Source organism: Archocentrus centrarchus, unplaced genomic scaffold (genome assembly GCF_007364275.1).
Source record: "Archocentrus centrarchus isolate MPI-CPG fArcCen1 unplaced genomic scaffold, fArcCen1 scaffold_30_ctg1, whole genome shotgun sequence".
In the NCBI taxonomy this organism is placed as follows: domain Eukaryota; kingdom Metazoa; phylum Chordata; class Actinopteri; order Cichliformes; family Cichlidae; genus Archocentrus; species Archocentrus centrarchus.
In genome coordinates, this window is record NW_022060259.1 from 2,560,637 (window position 1) to 2,572,899 (window position 12,263).

General features: G+C 38.9%; 1 protein-coding gene across 1 annotated transcript in view; it reads left to right on the top strand.

Moving 5' to 3' along the window:
* LOC115776282 (scavenger receptor cysteine-rich type 1 protein M160-like) overlaps positions 1–12,263 on the top strand; it is an 81,432-nt gene that overhangs the window by 18,498 nt on the left and 50,671 nt on the right. Inside the window, exon 9 of the mRNA XM_030723898.1 lies at positions 8,742–9,047. Within this exon, the coding sequence (XP_030579758.1) occupies positions 8,742–9,047 (306 nt within the window). The remainder of the gene's footprint in view (positions 1–8,741; positions 9,048–12,263) is intronic.

Below are 12,263 nucleotides of genomic sequence, written 5' to 3' on the forward strand. Positions count from 1 at the left end.
AGGTAGTGTATGTACTATACAGTACTTTGCAATAAACAAAAACATGAAGGAACAAAACAATATCTGAGCTCTTACAAGAGGGTTGCTTAATGAGACACAATTTTGTATTTTTTGCATAGGTCAATAGTTTTAATCAATTTTTTATTATAAATTTTCAGATGTGATAATGTTTTGAAATATAAGGTCAGATCTGTTCGCTTAAAAACCGAATATAAGGTTTTTTTTTTTTTATTTCATTTCATGCATGTAGCATTTGGCTAGGATAATTAACAAATTGACAATATTTTGCTCATTGCTGGAAAAACGTAAATTGGAAAAGAATAATAATATATCATGCTCTCTAAGTACAACATCTTTACCAAAGTATCTTTCCAGATCTACCTGGAAATCTTTCCAAAACAGAGTCACATGCTTTTACCTCTATAGTTGACCTTAGAAACTGTTTACCTTGCCTTGTTTATCATTATTTTCAGAACCACCTCATGTGTGTGACTGCATAGTTATTCTTTCATTTTGGCATACTGTATTAACACACTGGACTTCATATAATCATATAAAAACAATAAAATCCGAGTAGAAAAAAATTTGATTATTTTTTTACTGTAAAAATCACAAACATGCTTAACAAATTATTTTATAAACTTAAAATTCAAATATAACTTGTAAATTTTCAAAACTTGTGTAAAAATATAGTAAATAATAAAGTTATATGCAACTATTCACATTAAAATGCAGGAAAGGCATCTGGCGTTTTTCTGTACAATATTTGCAGAGCAATCAGGACTCACAATAAGATGCTACACAAATTATTTATGCCACCTCAAAAACCAGTTTCTGTCCTCCACAAGACTGAGGGGCCATCACAGGCAAAACTTGCCATCAATGTTGTCTCTTTTACCACTTTTTCACCTGCTCCTCAGGAGCCAAATGCACCCAAATGCATCATGGTACCGCATAACTTCCTGATTGGTTGAAATGGTGAATTTTTTCATTAATAGGAAAGGGGTTGTCGGGTGTTATTTTGCTTTGTTTTGTTTTGTTTTTATTAGCAAGCACTTCCTGTTAGCGAAACTCAAGTTTTCGCCGTTTATTTCTGCACAAAACGCCCATCAAAGGTGAGGACAATATACAGGAAAAAGCATGGTGTAATTCATTGGGCATAACTCTGGTTTTACTTGGCCTATCAACGAAATTTCAAAACTGGTACGTAGGTTGAAGTCTGCTCTTTCGATACCTGTTGAAATGGACACTCAGCGCAGCAGCGTCCCGATGTTACGTCATCTCAAATCGGTGATGTCGTGGACTCCAGAGGGTTAAACAACAGTTCTTTAATCTTGTTGGGCAACACATATTTATAAGGGAGAGTAAAACAGAGTTCCAGATACTGTCCTCAATTGTTTGTTGGATCCATTTGTGTTTGACTGCTGTTCCTGATGTGGGACTGAGAGACTTTTTGTCCAAGATGAAGACGCCTTCAACTGTGACGTGAAAGTTATTAAAAGTAAAAAAGAGTCACACAAATCTGTACTGCATGTGACAGAGATATGATGCCAGATGACAGAGCATTTATTACAATTCTGTTCTCCTTTTTGGGAGACAGGAACGCTGTATTTCTGTACAAAATCATCATAAGAAAATGGAAGCCCTTCACAATTAAAAAGCTGTTTCACAAGTAGGACGTTATTTCTGAACCAGTTTTCAAAAAATAACGATATGTTTCTGTGTGTGATGTTGACATTGTTCCATATAAAGTATTTGTGAGAGAATAGTTGTGCTTGTAAAGGCGGGACCAGCACAGGAGAGCTTGTTTATGAAAGTTGGACAGTTTGGCAATTTTCCAACAGCAAAAGGGCACATTAATAAAAAATTAAGACCACCGACTCTTTTAAATAAAAAATTTGGAATCATGTTCCACATGCTATCTGGGTCTTTCAGGAATCTTTTGATCCAATTAATTTTAATGATTTGGTTAAATGAAGGGAAATCTAAGACGTTCAGACCGCCCTCTGCTAACGACAAAGACATAATTTTTTCTTAACCTTGTGTGGCTTATTTCTCCAAATGAAATTAAAAAGGATTCTGTCCAGATAGGATGTCTTATGTTTGGAGACTTCAAGAGAAGAGAAGACGTACGATGCCCTCGACAGGCCTTCTGCTTTGCTCAGTAATACTCTACCATAGAGAGATAAATCTGTGGCCAACTAAGAGTTAAATTTCTTTTGAATAGATGAAATAACTGGGTCTATATTATCTGTCATTAATTTCTTCTCATCCAGTGAGATTGTGATTCCCAGATATCTGACTGTATGTCTGGCTGAGATATTTCTGTATCAGTGATGTTTTTTAGAGCAAGAACGTCACGTTTGTTTAAGTTAAGGTGTAAACCAGATATTCCAGAAAACTCTCTAATGATGGATAATGCTGGGAGGACTTCACTTTTGCCTTCTAAGAATATGGTAGTATCATCAGCTAGCTGTGATATTTTTATTTGTCTGCCATCAGAGCTAATGCCCTTAAACTGATGCTGGGTTATTAAAAGGTTCAGGACTTGGCCTACCAGTAAAAAGAGGTAAGGTGAGACGGGACAGCCCTGACGAGGGCAGTTTCACTGAACTATTGTTTCCTTTATATAAGGTTTTAATTGCCTTTATAAAAAAGTCATCAATTATGAAAAAAGCCAGTGTGTCAAAAATAAAATTATGGAAAACTGTGTCAAATGCCTTTTGAAAATCCAAGAAAAGAATCAGGGGGCTACCATCAATAAGTTCTCTGTAGTTAACCAAGTCCAGAACCAGACGAATACTATTAGAGATATGACGTCTACTCATAAATCCACATTGACACTCATTAAATATTTCATTTAAGCCTGTTTTTAAACGCTTGGCTAGTAAGGAGGCCATAATTTTATAATCGCTGTTGAGGAGTGTTATTGGCCTCAGTTATCAATAAGTAGAGGATCTTTGTTAGTTTGGGGATTAGAGTAAGAAGTCCTTGCTTCAATGATGGGGCAGTTCTTCTTTAGAGAGCGCCTCATTAAATACAGCCAGTAAAAATTTAGCGAGTTGGTTGGCAAATACTTTATAAAATTCAGCAGAGAGCCCATCATTACCTGGTGATTCATTGTTTTTAAGACTTTTTATGCTTGCTGATACTTCGTCTAAAGTGATCTCTTTAGAGCATTCTCTGTTGAAATGAGCACTTATTGTTTTGACATTTTTGAGTTCAGAATATTAGACCTTTCAAGGCAATTAGTAGGGAGATAGAGATTGGCATAGTATTCAGATATATATTTAGCTATAGTATTACTGTCTTCACAAATTATGTCTCCAATGTTTAATTTGGTTATCATATTTATTTCTGAATTTCTCTTTTCTAAACTAAAACAGTATCTGCTGCTATTAGATCCCATTCCTACTAGACTGTTCAAAGAAGTCTTTCCAATTAATGATGCTTCAATCTTAAAAATGATCAATCAGTCTTTATTAGTTGGCTATGTACCACAGACCTTCAAGGTGGCTGTAATTAAACCTCTACTTAAAAAGCCATCACTTGACCCAGCTGTCTTAGCTAATTATAGGCCAATCTCCAACCTTCCTTTTCTCTCAAAGATTCTTGAAAGAGTAGTTGTAAAACAGCTAACTGATCATCTGCAGAGGAACGGTTTATTTGAAGAGTTTCAGTCAGGTTTCAGAATTCATCACAGTACAGAAACAGCATTAGTGAAGGTTACAAATGATCTTCTTACAGCCTCTGACAGTGGACTCATCTCTGTTCTTGTCCTGTTGGACCTCAGTGCAGCTTTTGATACTGTTGACCATAACATTTTATTACAGAGATTAGAGCTTGCTATAGGTATTAAAGGTACTGCACTGCAGTGGTTTGAATCATATTTATCTCATAGACTCCAATTTGTTCATGTAAATGGGGAGTCTTCTTCACACACTAAGGTTAATTATGGAGTTCCACAGGGTTCTGTGCTAGGACCAATTTTATTTACATTATACATGCTTCCCTTAGGCAGTATTATTAGAAAGCGCTGCATCAATTTTCATTGTTATGCAGATGATACTCAGCTTTACCTATCAATGAAGCCAGATGACACACATCAATTAGTTAAACTGCAGGAATGTCTTAAAGACATTAAGGCCTGGATGACCTCTAATTTCCTGCTTCTAAATTCAGATCAAACTGAAATTCTTGTTCTCGGCCCCACAAATCTTAGAAACATGGTGTCTAACCAGATACTTACTCTGGATGGCATTACTTTGGCCTCCAGTAACACTGTGAGAAATCTTGGAGTCATTTTTGACCAGGATATGTCCTTCAATGCACATATTAAACAAATATGTAGGACCGCTTTTTTGCATTTGCGCAATATTTCTAAAATTAGAAACATCCTTTCTCAGAGTGATGCTGAAAAGCTAATTCATGCATTTATTACTTCTAGGGTGGACTATTGTAATTCATTATTATCAGGCTGTCCTAAAAGCTCCCTGAAAAGCCTTCAGCTGATCCAAAATGCTGCAGCTAGAGTACTGACAGGGACTAGAAAGAGAGAGCATATTTCTCCCATATTGGCTTCTCTTCATTGGCTCCCTGTTAAATCTAGAATAGAATTTAAAATTCTTCTCCTCACCTACAAGGTCTTGAATAATCAGGCCCCATCTTATCTCAAAGACCTCATAGTACCATATCACCCCAACAGAGCACTTCGCTCTCAGACTGCTGGCTTACTTGTGGTTCCTAGGATACTTAAGAGTAGAATGGGAGGCAGAGCCTTCAGCTTTCAGGCCCCTCTTCTGTGGAACCAGCTCCCAGCTTGGATTCAGGAGACAGACACCCTCTCTATTTTTAAGATAAACTTTCCTTTATGATAAAGCTTATAGTTAGGGCTGGATCAGGTGACCCTGAACCATCCCTTAGTTATGCTGCTATAGGCCTAGTCTGCTGGGGGGGTTCACATAATGCACTGTTTCTTCTCATTCACCTTATTTACTTTGTTTATACTCCACTCTGCATTTAATCATTAATGGATATTAATCTCTGGCTCTCTTCCACAGCATGTCTTTCTCTCCCCTCAGCCCAACCGGTCGCGGCAGATGACCCCCCCTCCCTGAGCCTGGTTCTGCTGGAGGTTTCTTCCTGTTAAAGGGAGTTTTTCCTTTCCACTGTCGCCAAGTGCTGCTCATAGGGGGTCGTTTTGACTGTTGGGTTTTCTTTGAATTATTGTAGGCTCCTCGAGCTCTTTCTACATAAATTTCTTCTAGTTCATGTTGTAGTTTTTCTAGTGTGACATCATGATTTTCATCCTCTGCATTATCATGTAAACTTAGTGCAGATATGTCATTAAGCAGTGGCTATTTTTCTGATTTCAAATTTTAAAAATTCCCAGTATTTCCCATATTCTTTGCTTATCAATGCCCTATTCCGAAACTTTCCTATAAGATAGTTTATATCTGAAATTAGCTCTTCGCTTTTTAAGAGTGAGTTATTAAATTTCCAGTAACCAACACTCCTTTTATTGTTACATTTATTAAAGTTTAGTCTTAACGTTACCATTTTGTGGTTGGTCAGAATAGCAGAAGAGATTTCTATCTCACTTCCACTTTGTTCAAGTTCTGCTGAAATCAACCAAAAATCGATCGTGGACTGAATAGTAGAGTCTTTGTTTGCCCATGTGAGCTGCCTGTCTGCTGCATGCCGATGTCTCCATATGTCCAATAGGTTTGTCCTGTTGCAGAAACTGATTAGTTTGTTTTCTGAATTAATTGCTCTTGATGGACGGCGATCAGAGATGTTGGACCAAACCATGTTAAAGTCGCCCCCTAAGATAAGTTTTTCTGAGGAATATTTTTCAGAAAGAGAGTTAATATGTTTTTCTATTTCTTCAAGCAGTATAGTGTTTCCTGAAAGAGAGATATAACCATAAATGGTACCCAGTATGAACTGATCTCCTGTCACTTCAATAACAAGAACAAGCCAGGGGCCTTTGGATCACTTCTTGATTCTAACATTTCTCCACTGAATCTGCCTTTGAGGGTGGCGACCCCAGCAGAGTGATTAGATCCATGTGCCAATCAAATATCATTACCCCACTGATTTTTCCAGAAATTTAGATCATTTGGGCATGAATGACATTCCTGTAGCAGAACTAGATCTGCTATCATTTCTTTGCAAAAAAGAAAGAAGGCTTTCCTCTTCACCAAGTCTCGCAAACCTCTTGTGTTAACGAAAATTAACAATAACTCCATATAAGAACCTAAATATTACTCAGATAGTCAACAAATAAACAGATAAACAGCTCCTACATTAATTGTGTAAACCTGTGCAAATATAACTCTATTAAAGTGCTTTCATTTTGTAACAATATACTTTAGAGTTTGAACAACAGTAGAAAACTGAACTATAAAGATGTGGATGTGAGACACCACAGAGAAACACCCATGCTGAAAGATGGCTCCAAGTCTTACAGTTATGACCTTAACAGTCCTCTGGCATTGTCGGTTCTGGTCAGCTAGCGGACCGGAGACGGGGGAAAATTTTCAAAGGTCCATAGAAGTGTGTGAAGGGGTGATTGTCCACAAAAGCCCTCTTTTTTTAAAAATCATGTGTTATTGTCTTTTTAGCCTGGCCGAATCTCTTTCCTGTTGATGAAAGCCCTCAGACCGATGAAGTATCCTTTCTGCCCGTCTTTGCGTGCTTTTTCCACAGCAGGCCACGGCGTCGCTCTGGCTTCCTTCTCACCGTTTGTTAGATCCTCACCAAAATGAAGCTTCTTCTCTCTCAGGAAGGTGTGCCTGCATGAAAGGTGTCTGCACAGACATGTCTCCTTTCTGAGCAACAAACCGAACTTACAGGAGACAAACTAAAGCATCGATCCTATCACGCTTATATCGATCCAATACCAATACCAGTGTTGGTAGTGATACAATTGAAATTTGGATCAAATTGCGACTTTGCATAAAATAGAGCTGATTGCATCCTGTGGACATCTGCTCTGTCACCTGATTGAACCACTTGGGTCACCTGACCCGAAGCAAAATCAGAGTGTGTGACTGTGACTCAAACAGGCTCTCCTCCACACAGTCCTCATTCATACAGAGCTCTGCAAATGTGAACATTGCTGCTAATAGGTGGATTTTCCTGTGTCAGAGCAGCTAGCCAACAGCTACTGCTTCAGATACAGTGAAAGTGAACAGTATATCCTTGGATTTAACATGAACTCATTGCTGCAGCCAGGGGGCAGCACAGAGTGACCTCTTAAGCTGCTTTTTAGTTTGCTTGTTTTCCACTGTATTACCAGTTCTGATACTACAGTGGTATTCAAAAGTTTGGGCCCCCCTGATAATTGTCATGATTTTCCTTTATAAATCATTGGTTGTTCAGATCAGCAGTTTCAGTTAAATATATCATATAGCAGATGAACACAGTGATATTTGAGAAGTGAAATGAAGTTTATAGGATTTACAGAAAGTGTGCAATAATTATTTAAACAAAATTAGGCAGGTGCATAAGTTTGTGCCCCCCAAGCTTCATTTAACTTCTCAAATATCACTGTGTTCATCTGCTATATGATATATTTAACTGAAACTGCTCATCCGAACAACCAATGATTTATGAAGGAAAATAATCAAAATTATCATACCACTGTAGTTAGCTAAAATAAACTAATGTAAGTCTGTTAGAGGCAACCAGTCAATCCAGTGATGTCATGTTCTGTACTGCCACAAGATGGCGCTACATGTGCTCTAAAAACTTTAAGCACTTATTTCTTGGATCCAGCGTCACAGAGTTAAATCTGACAGTGTTCAGAGCAGGGCTCCATGCTGTAAATTAGCCTTCATACATGCAGCATTTCACATCCACTTTAAAGCTAACTGTCCGCCCTTCAAACTCATCTTCACTGTTTGATATGAAACCCACTGCAGTGTGTACAGAGGGGAAAATTACAGAAATATGTCATTTTCTAAAAACCTGTGGACCTAACAGCTGCTGAAGGCTCTGCCTCCCATCCTGCTGTTAGAACCTCGAGGAACCACAGCTGCAGTCAAAGACAAAGAGCTCCATTAGATCATTTGAAAACATGAGGTCATTAAGATGTTACAGGTCTGATTATTCAAGACTTTGTGTGTGAGAAGGAGTTAAAATTCAGTTCTGGATTTAACAGTGAGTCACTGAAGAGAAGCCAGTGTGGGAGGAACACTTTCTGTTTGTACTCTCACTGCTGTGATGTGTTTGGAATGACTGGAGTCTTTTTTAGGAAAAAACTGATAATAATGAAATATAAGAGTCCTGCTAAGTACAAATGTACTAAAATTAAAGTATTTTTCCAGCATCACTCTGAAACAGGATGTTTCTCCTCAAACATAAGGTGTTGGTTGAGGCTGCCTTAGTGCTATTTCTCAGGTTCCCTATCCTCAGTGTTACTGCATTACAAGTTAAATACCTACTATTTCTACCAGCCTACACTGACACAGTAGGCTATTATTGGCCCTGTCACTAATGAGCATGAATGATCTCAGGTTGGAATTTGAGCTTAAAGCACTGAATAGTTGTTTGCTGCCATCTTCTTCTTGTGTGTCTCCTGTCTCTGATCTCTCTGTGTGATCTTCTCTGATCTCTCTGTGTGAGCTTCTCTGATCTCTCTGTGTGATCTTCTCTGATCTCTCTGTGTGATCTTCTCTGATCTCTCTGTGTGATCTTCTCTGATCTCTCTGTGTGATCTTCTCTGATCTCTCCAGACTCTGTCAGGCTGCTGAATGGTTCCAGTCTGTGTTCAGGCAGACTGGAGGTGAAGTCTAACCAGAGCTGGTCCTCAGTGTGTGAAGCTGACTTTGACCAGCAGGATGCAGAGGTGGTCTGTAGGGAGCTTGGCTGTGGGCCTCCTTCGGTCCTCCAGGGGGCGCTCTATGGAGAAGTGGAGGCTCCGGTGTGGAGCAGAGGGTTCCAGTGTGGAGGCCATGAGTCTGCTCTCCTGGACTGTAGAAGCTCAGGCTCAGCTAGAAGCAGCTGCTCACCTGGCAAAGCTGTTGGACTCACCTGCTCAGGTAGAAGAGGAGCTGCAGCTTTGATTTGGTTCAAACTCACTTTATTCTGTTATTGATGACTCTCTGATTTCTGTTCAGAGCCTGTCAGGTTGGTGGGAGGAGCCAATCGCTGTGATGGAACACTGGAGATGAAAATGGGAGTGTGGAGGTCTGTGGAATTTAAAGAGTGGACCCTGAAGGAAGCAGCCACCTTGTGTGAATATCTGGACTGTGGCTCTGTGGTTTCTTACAGACGAACAAATCTGTCCTCATACAGAGATGCATGGTTTGTTCACCCTTTGTGTCTTCAGTCTGGATCTGCACTGAGGGACTGTGTAGTGCCACATGAGCTTAACTCTGTTCTGGATCTCACCTGCTCAGGTAATTAAGGGGCCATTCCCTGTACATAAAGGACAGATGCAACCTTTGTGTAAATACCGTTAGTTTGTAAATGTTGCATTTTGAAGCCTCCACTTCATTTTTATGAGTGAATGATACTTTATTGGTCCCACAATGGGGAAATTATAGTTAACGTTAATGAGAACTGTCTTGTTGATATTCTGGAGCTGTAGTGCTTAGTTAATTAGCTAATGTTAACGAGCTTTTTGATCTTTGATAAACTGTGATCATCGACCACTGCACAGACACCTGCTAATTAGTGCAAAGTAACAGATGAATATAATACTAGATTAAAAGAAAAGATAGAATTTGTCTCATTAAAGTTGAAGCACAGGCACACACAACATCACTCAAGACCTAGAACATAATCCATATTTATGACTGACTGCTTGCTCATAGGGGGTCATTTTGTGTTTTCTCTGTAGCTATTGTCGGCTCTTTACAATATAAAACACATTCAGGCAGCTGTTTGTTGTGATTTGCTGTTATATAAAAAAATTGAACTGAATTAAATTAAAGCACCTCTACACTTCTGCTGCTTTCTCACTCACTGCAACCTACATGGTTCTGCTCAGTGCCGCAGAGTCATGTGACCACAGCACAACTAATCACATCAGAGGAGGGGGTGGGGCAAAGTGTGCCTGCATGAAAGTTTTTATTTTTATTACATTGAGTTAAAGATTTACATTAGTTATTTTATTAGCAATATCAAAATATCCATATACAGCCAAGTTGAAATATATATACACACCTCTATATAAAAGTATGTCTGTGTAGATTCTCATTCATCCAGGTCATAGTCGTCTCTGGAGCTTGCAAAAAGGCGACTGGACTTCTTTTTGTTTCTTAAAGACGTTTCACCTCTCATCCGAAAAGCTTCTTCTCAACCAAATGGTGGAGAGACCCAGGTATTTAAACCCCTGTGGGCGTAGTCCCTTGGAGGTGGTTATGACCCTCTAAAAATTAAGACCACCGACTCTTTTAAATAAGAAATTTGGAATCATGTACCACATGCTATCTGGGTCTTTCAGGAATCTTTTGATCCAATTAATTTTAATGATTTGGTTAAATGAAGGGAAATCTAAGACGTTCAGACCGCCCTCTGCTAATGACAAAGACATAATTTTTTCTTAACCTTGTGTGGCTTATTTCTCCAAATGAAATTAAAAAGGATTCTGTCCAGATAGGATGTTTTATGTTTGGAGACTTCACGAGAAGAGAAGACATACGATGCCCTCGACAGGCCTTCTCCTTTGCTTTGATTTTTCCAGAAATTTAGATCATTTGGGCATGAATGACATTCCTGTAGCAGAACTAGATCTGCTTTCATTTCTTTGCAAAAATGAAAGAAGGCTTTCCTCTTTACCAAGTCTCGCAAACCTCTTGTGTTAACGGAAATTAACAATAACTCCATAGAAGAACCTAAATATTACTCAGATAGTCAACAAATAAACAGATAAACAGCTCCTACATTAATTGTGTAAACCTGTGCAAATATAACTCTATTAAAGTGCTTTCATTTTGTAACAATATACTTTAGAGTTTGAACAACAGTAGAAAACTGAACTATAAAGATGTGGATGTGAGACACCACAGAGAAACACCCATGCTGAAAGATGGCTCCAAGTCTTACAGTTATGACCTTAACAGTCCTCTGGCATTGTCGGTTCTGGTCAGCTAGCGGACCGGAGACGGGGGAAAATTTTCAAAGAAGGTCCATAGAAGTGTGTGAAGGGGTGATTGTCCACAAAGCCCTCTTTTTTTAAAATCATGTGTTATTGTCTCTTTAGCCCGGCCGAATCTCTTTCCTGTTGATGAAAGCCCTCAGACCGATGAAGTATGCTTTCTGCCCATCTTTGCGTGTTTAAATAATTATTGCACACTTTCTGTAAATCCTATAAACTTCATTTCACTTCTCAAATATCACTGTGTTCATCTGCTATATGATATATTTAACTGAAACTGCTGATCCGAACAACCAATGATTTATGAAGGAAAATCATCAAAATTATCATACCACTGTAGTTAGCTAAGATAGACTAATGTAAGTCTGTTAGAGGCAACCAGCCAATCCAGTGATGTCATGTTCTGTACTGCCACAAGATGGCGCTACATTTGCTCTAAAAACTTTAAGCACTTATTTCTTGGATCCAGCGTCACAGAGTTAAATCTGACAGTGTTCAGAGCAGGGCTCCATGCTGTAAATTAGCCTTCATACATGCAGCATTTCACATCCACTTTAAAGCTAACTGTCCGCCCTTCAAACTCATCTTCACTGTTTGATATGAAACCCACTGCAGTGTGTACAGAGGGGAAAATTACAGAAATATGTCATTCTCTAAAAACCTGTGGACCTAACAGCTGCTGAAGGCTCTGCCTCCCATCCTGCTGTTAGAACCTCGAGGAACCACAGCTGCAGTCAAAGACAAAGAGCTCCATTAGATCATTTGAAAACATGAGGTCATTAAGATGTTACAGGTCTGATTATTCAAGACTTTGTGTGTGAGAAGGAGTTAAAATTCAGTTCTGGATTTAACAGTGAGTCACTGAAGAGAAGCCAGTGTGGGAGGAACACTTTCTGTTTGTACTCTCACTGCTGTGATGTGTTTGGAATGACTGGAGTCTTTTTTAGGAAGAAACTGATAATAATGAATTATAAGAGTCCTGCTAAGTACAAATGTACTAAAATTAAAGTATTTTTCCAGCATCACTGAGACAGGCTGCTCCTAATTGTAACAATGTTGAACACTGAAAGAAGGCAGCCCTTGATGTGGCAGCTGAGGGAGTCAACAGTGAAGCCATAGTTCCTCGCAGGAGTGCTGGAGGCCAAAGTAACAC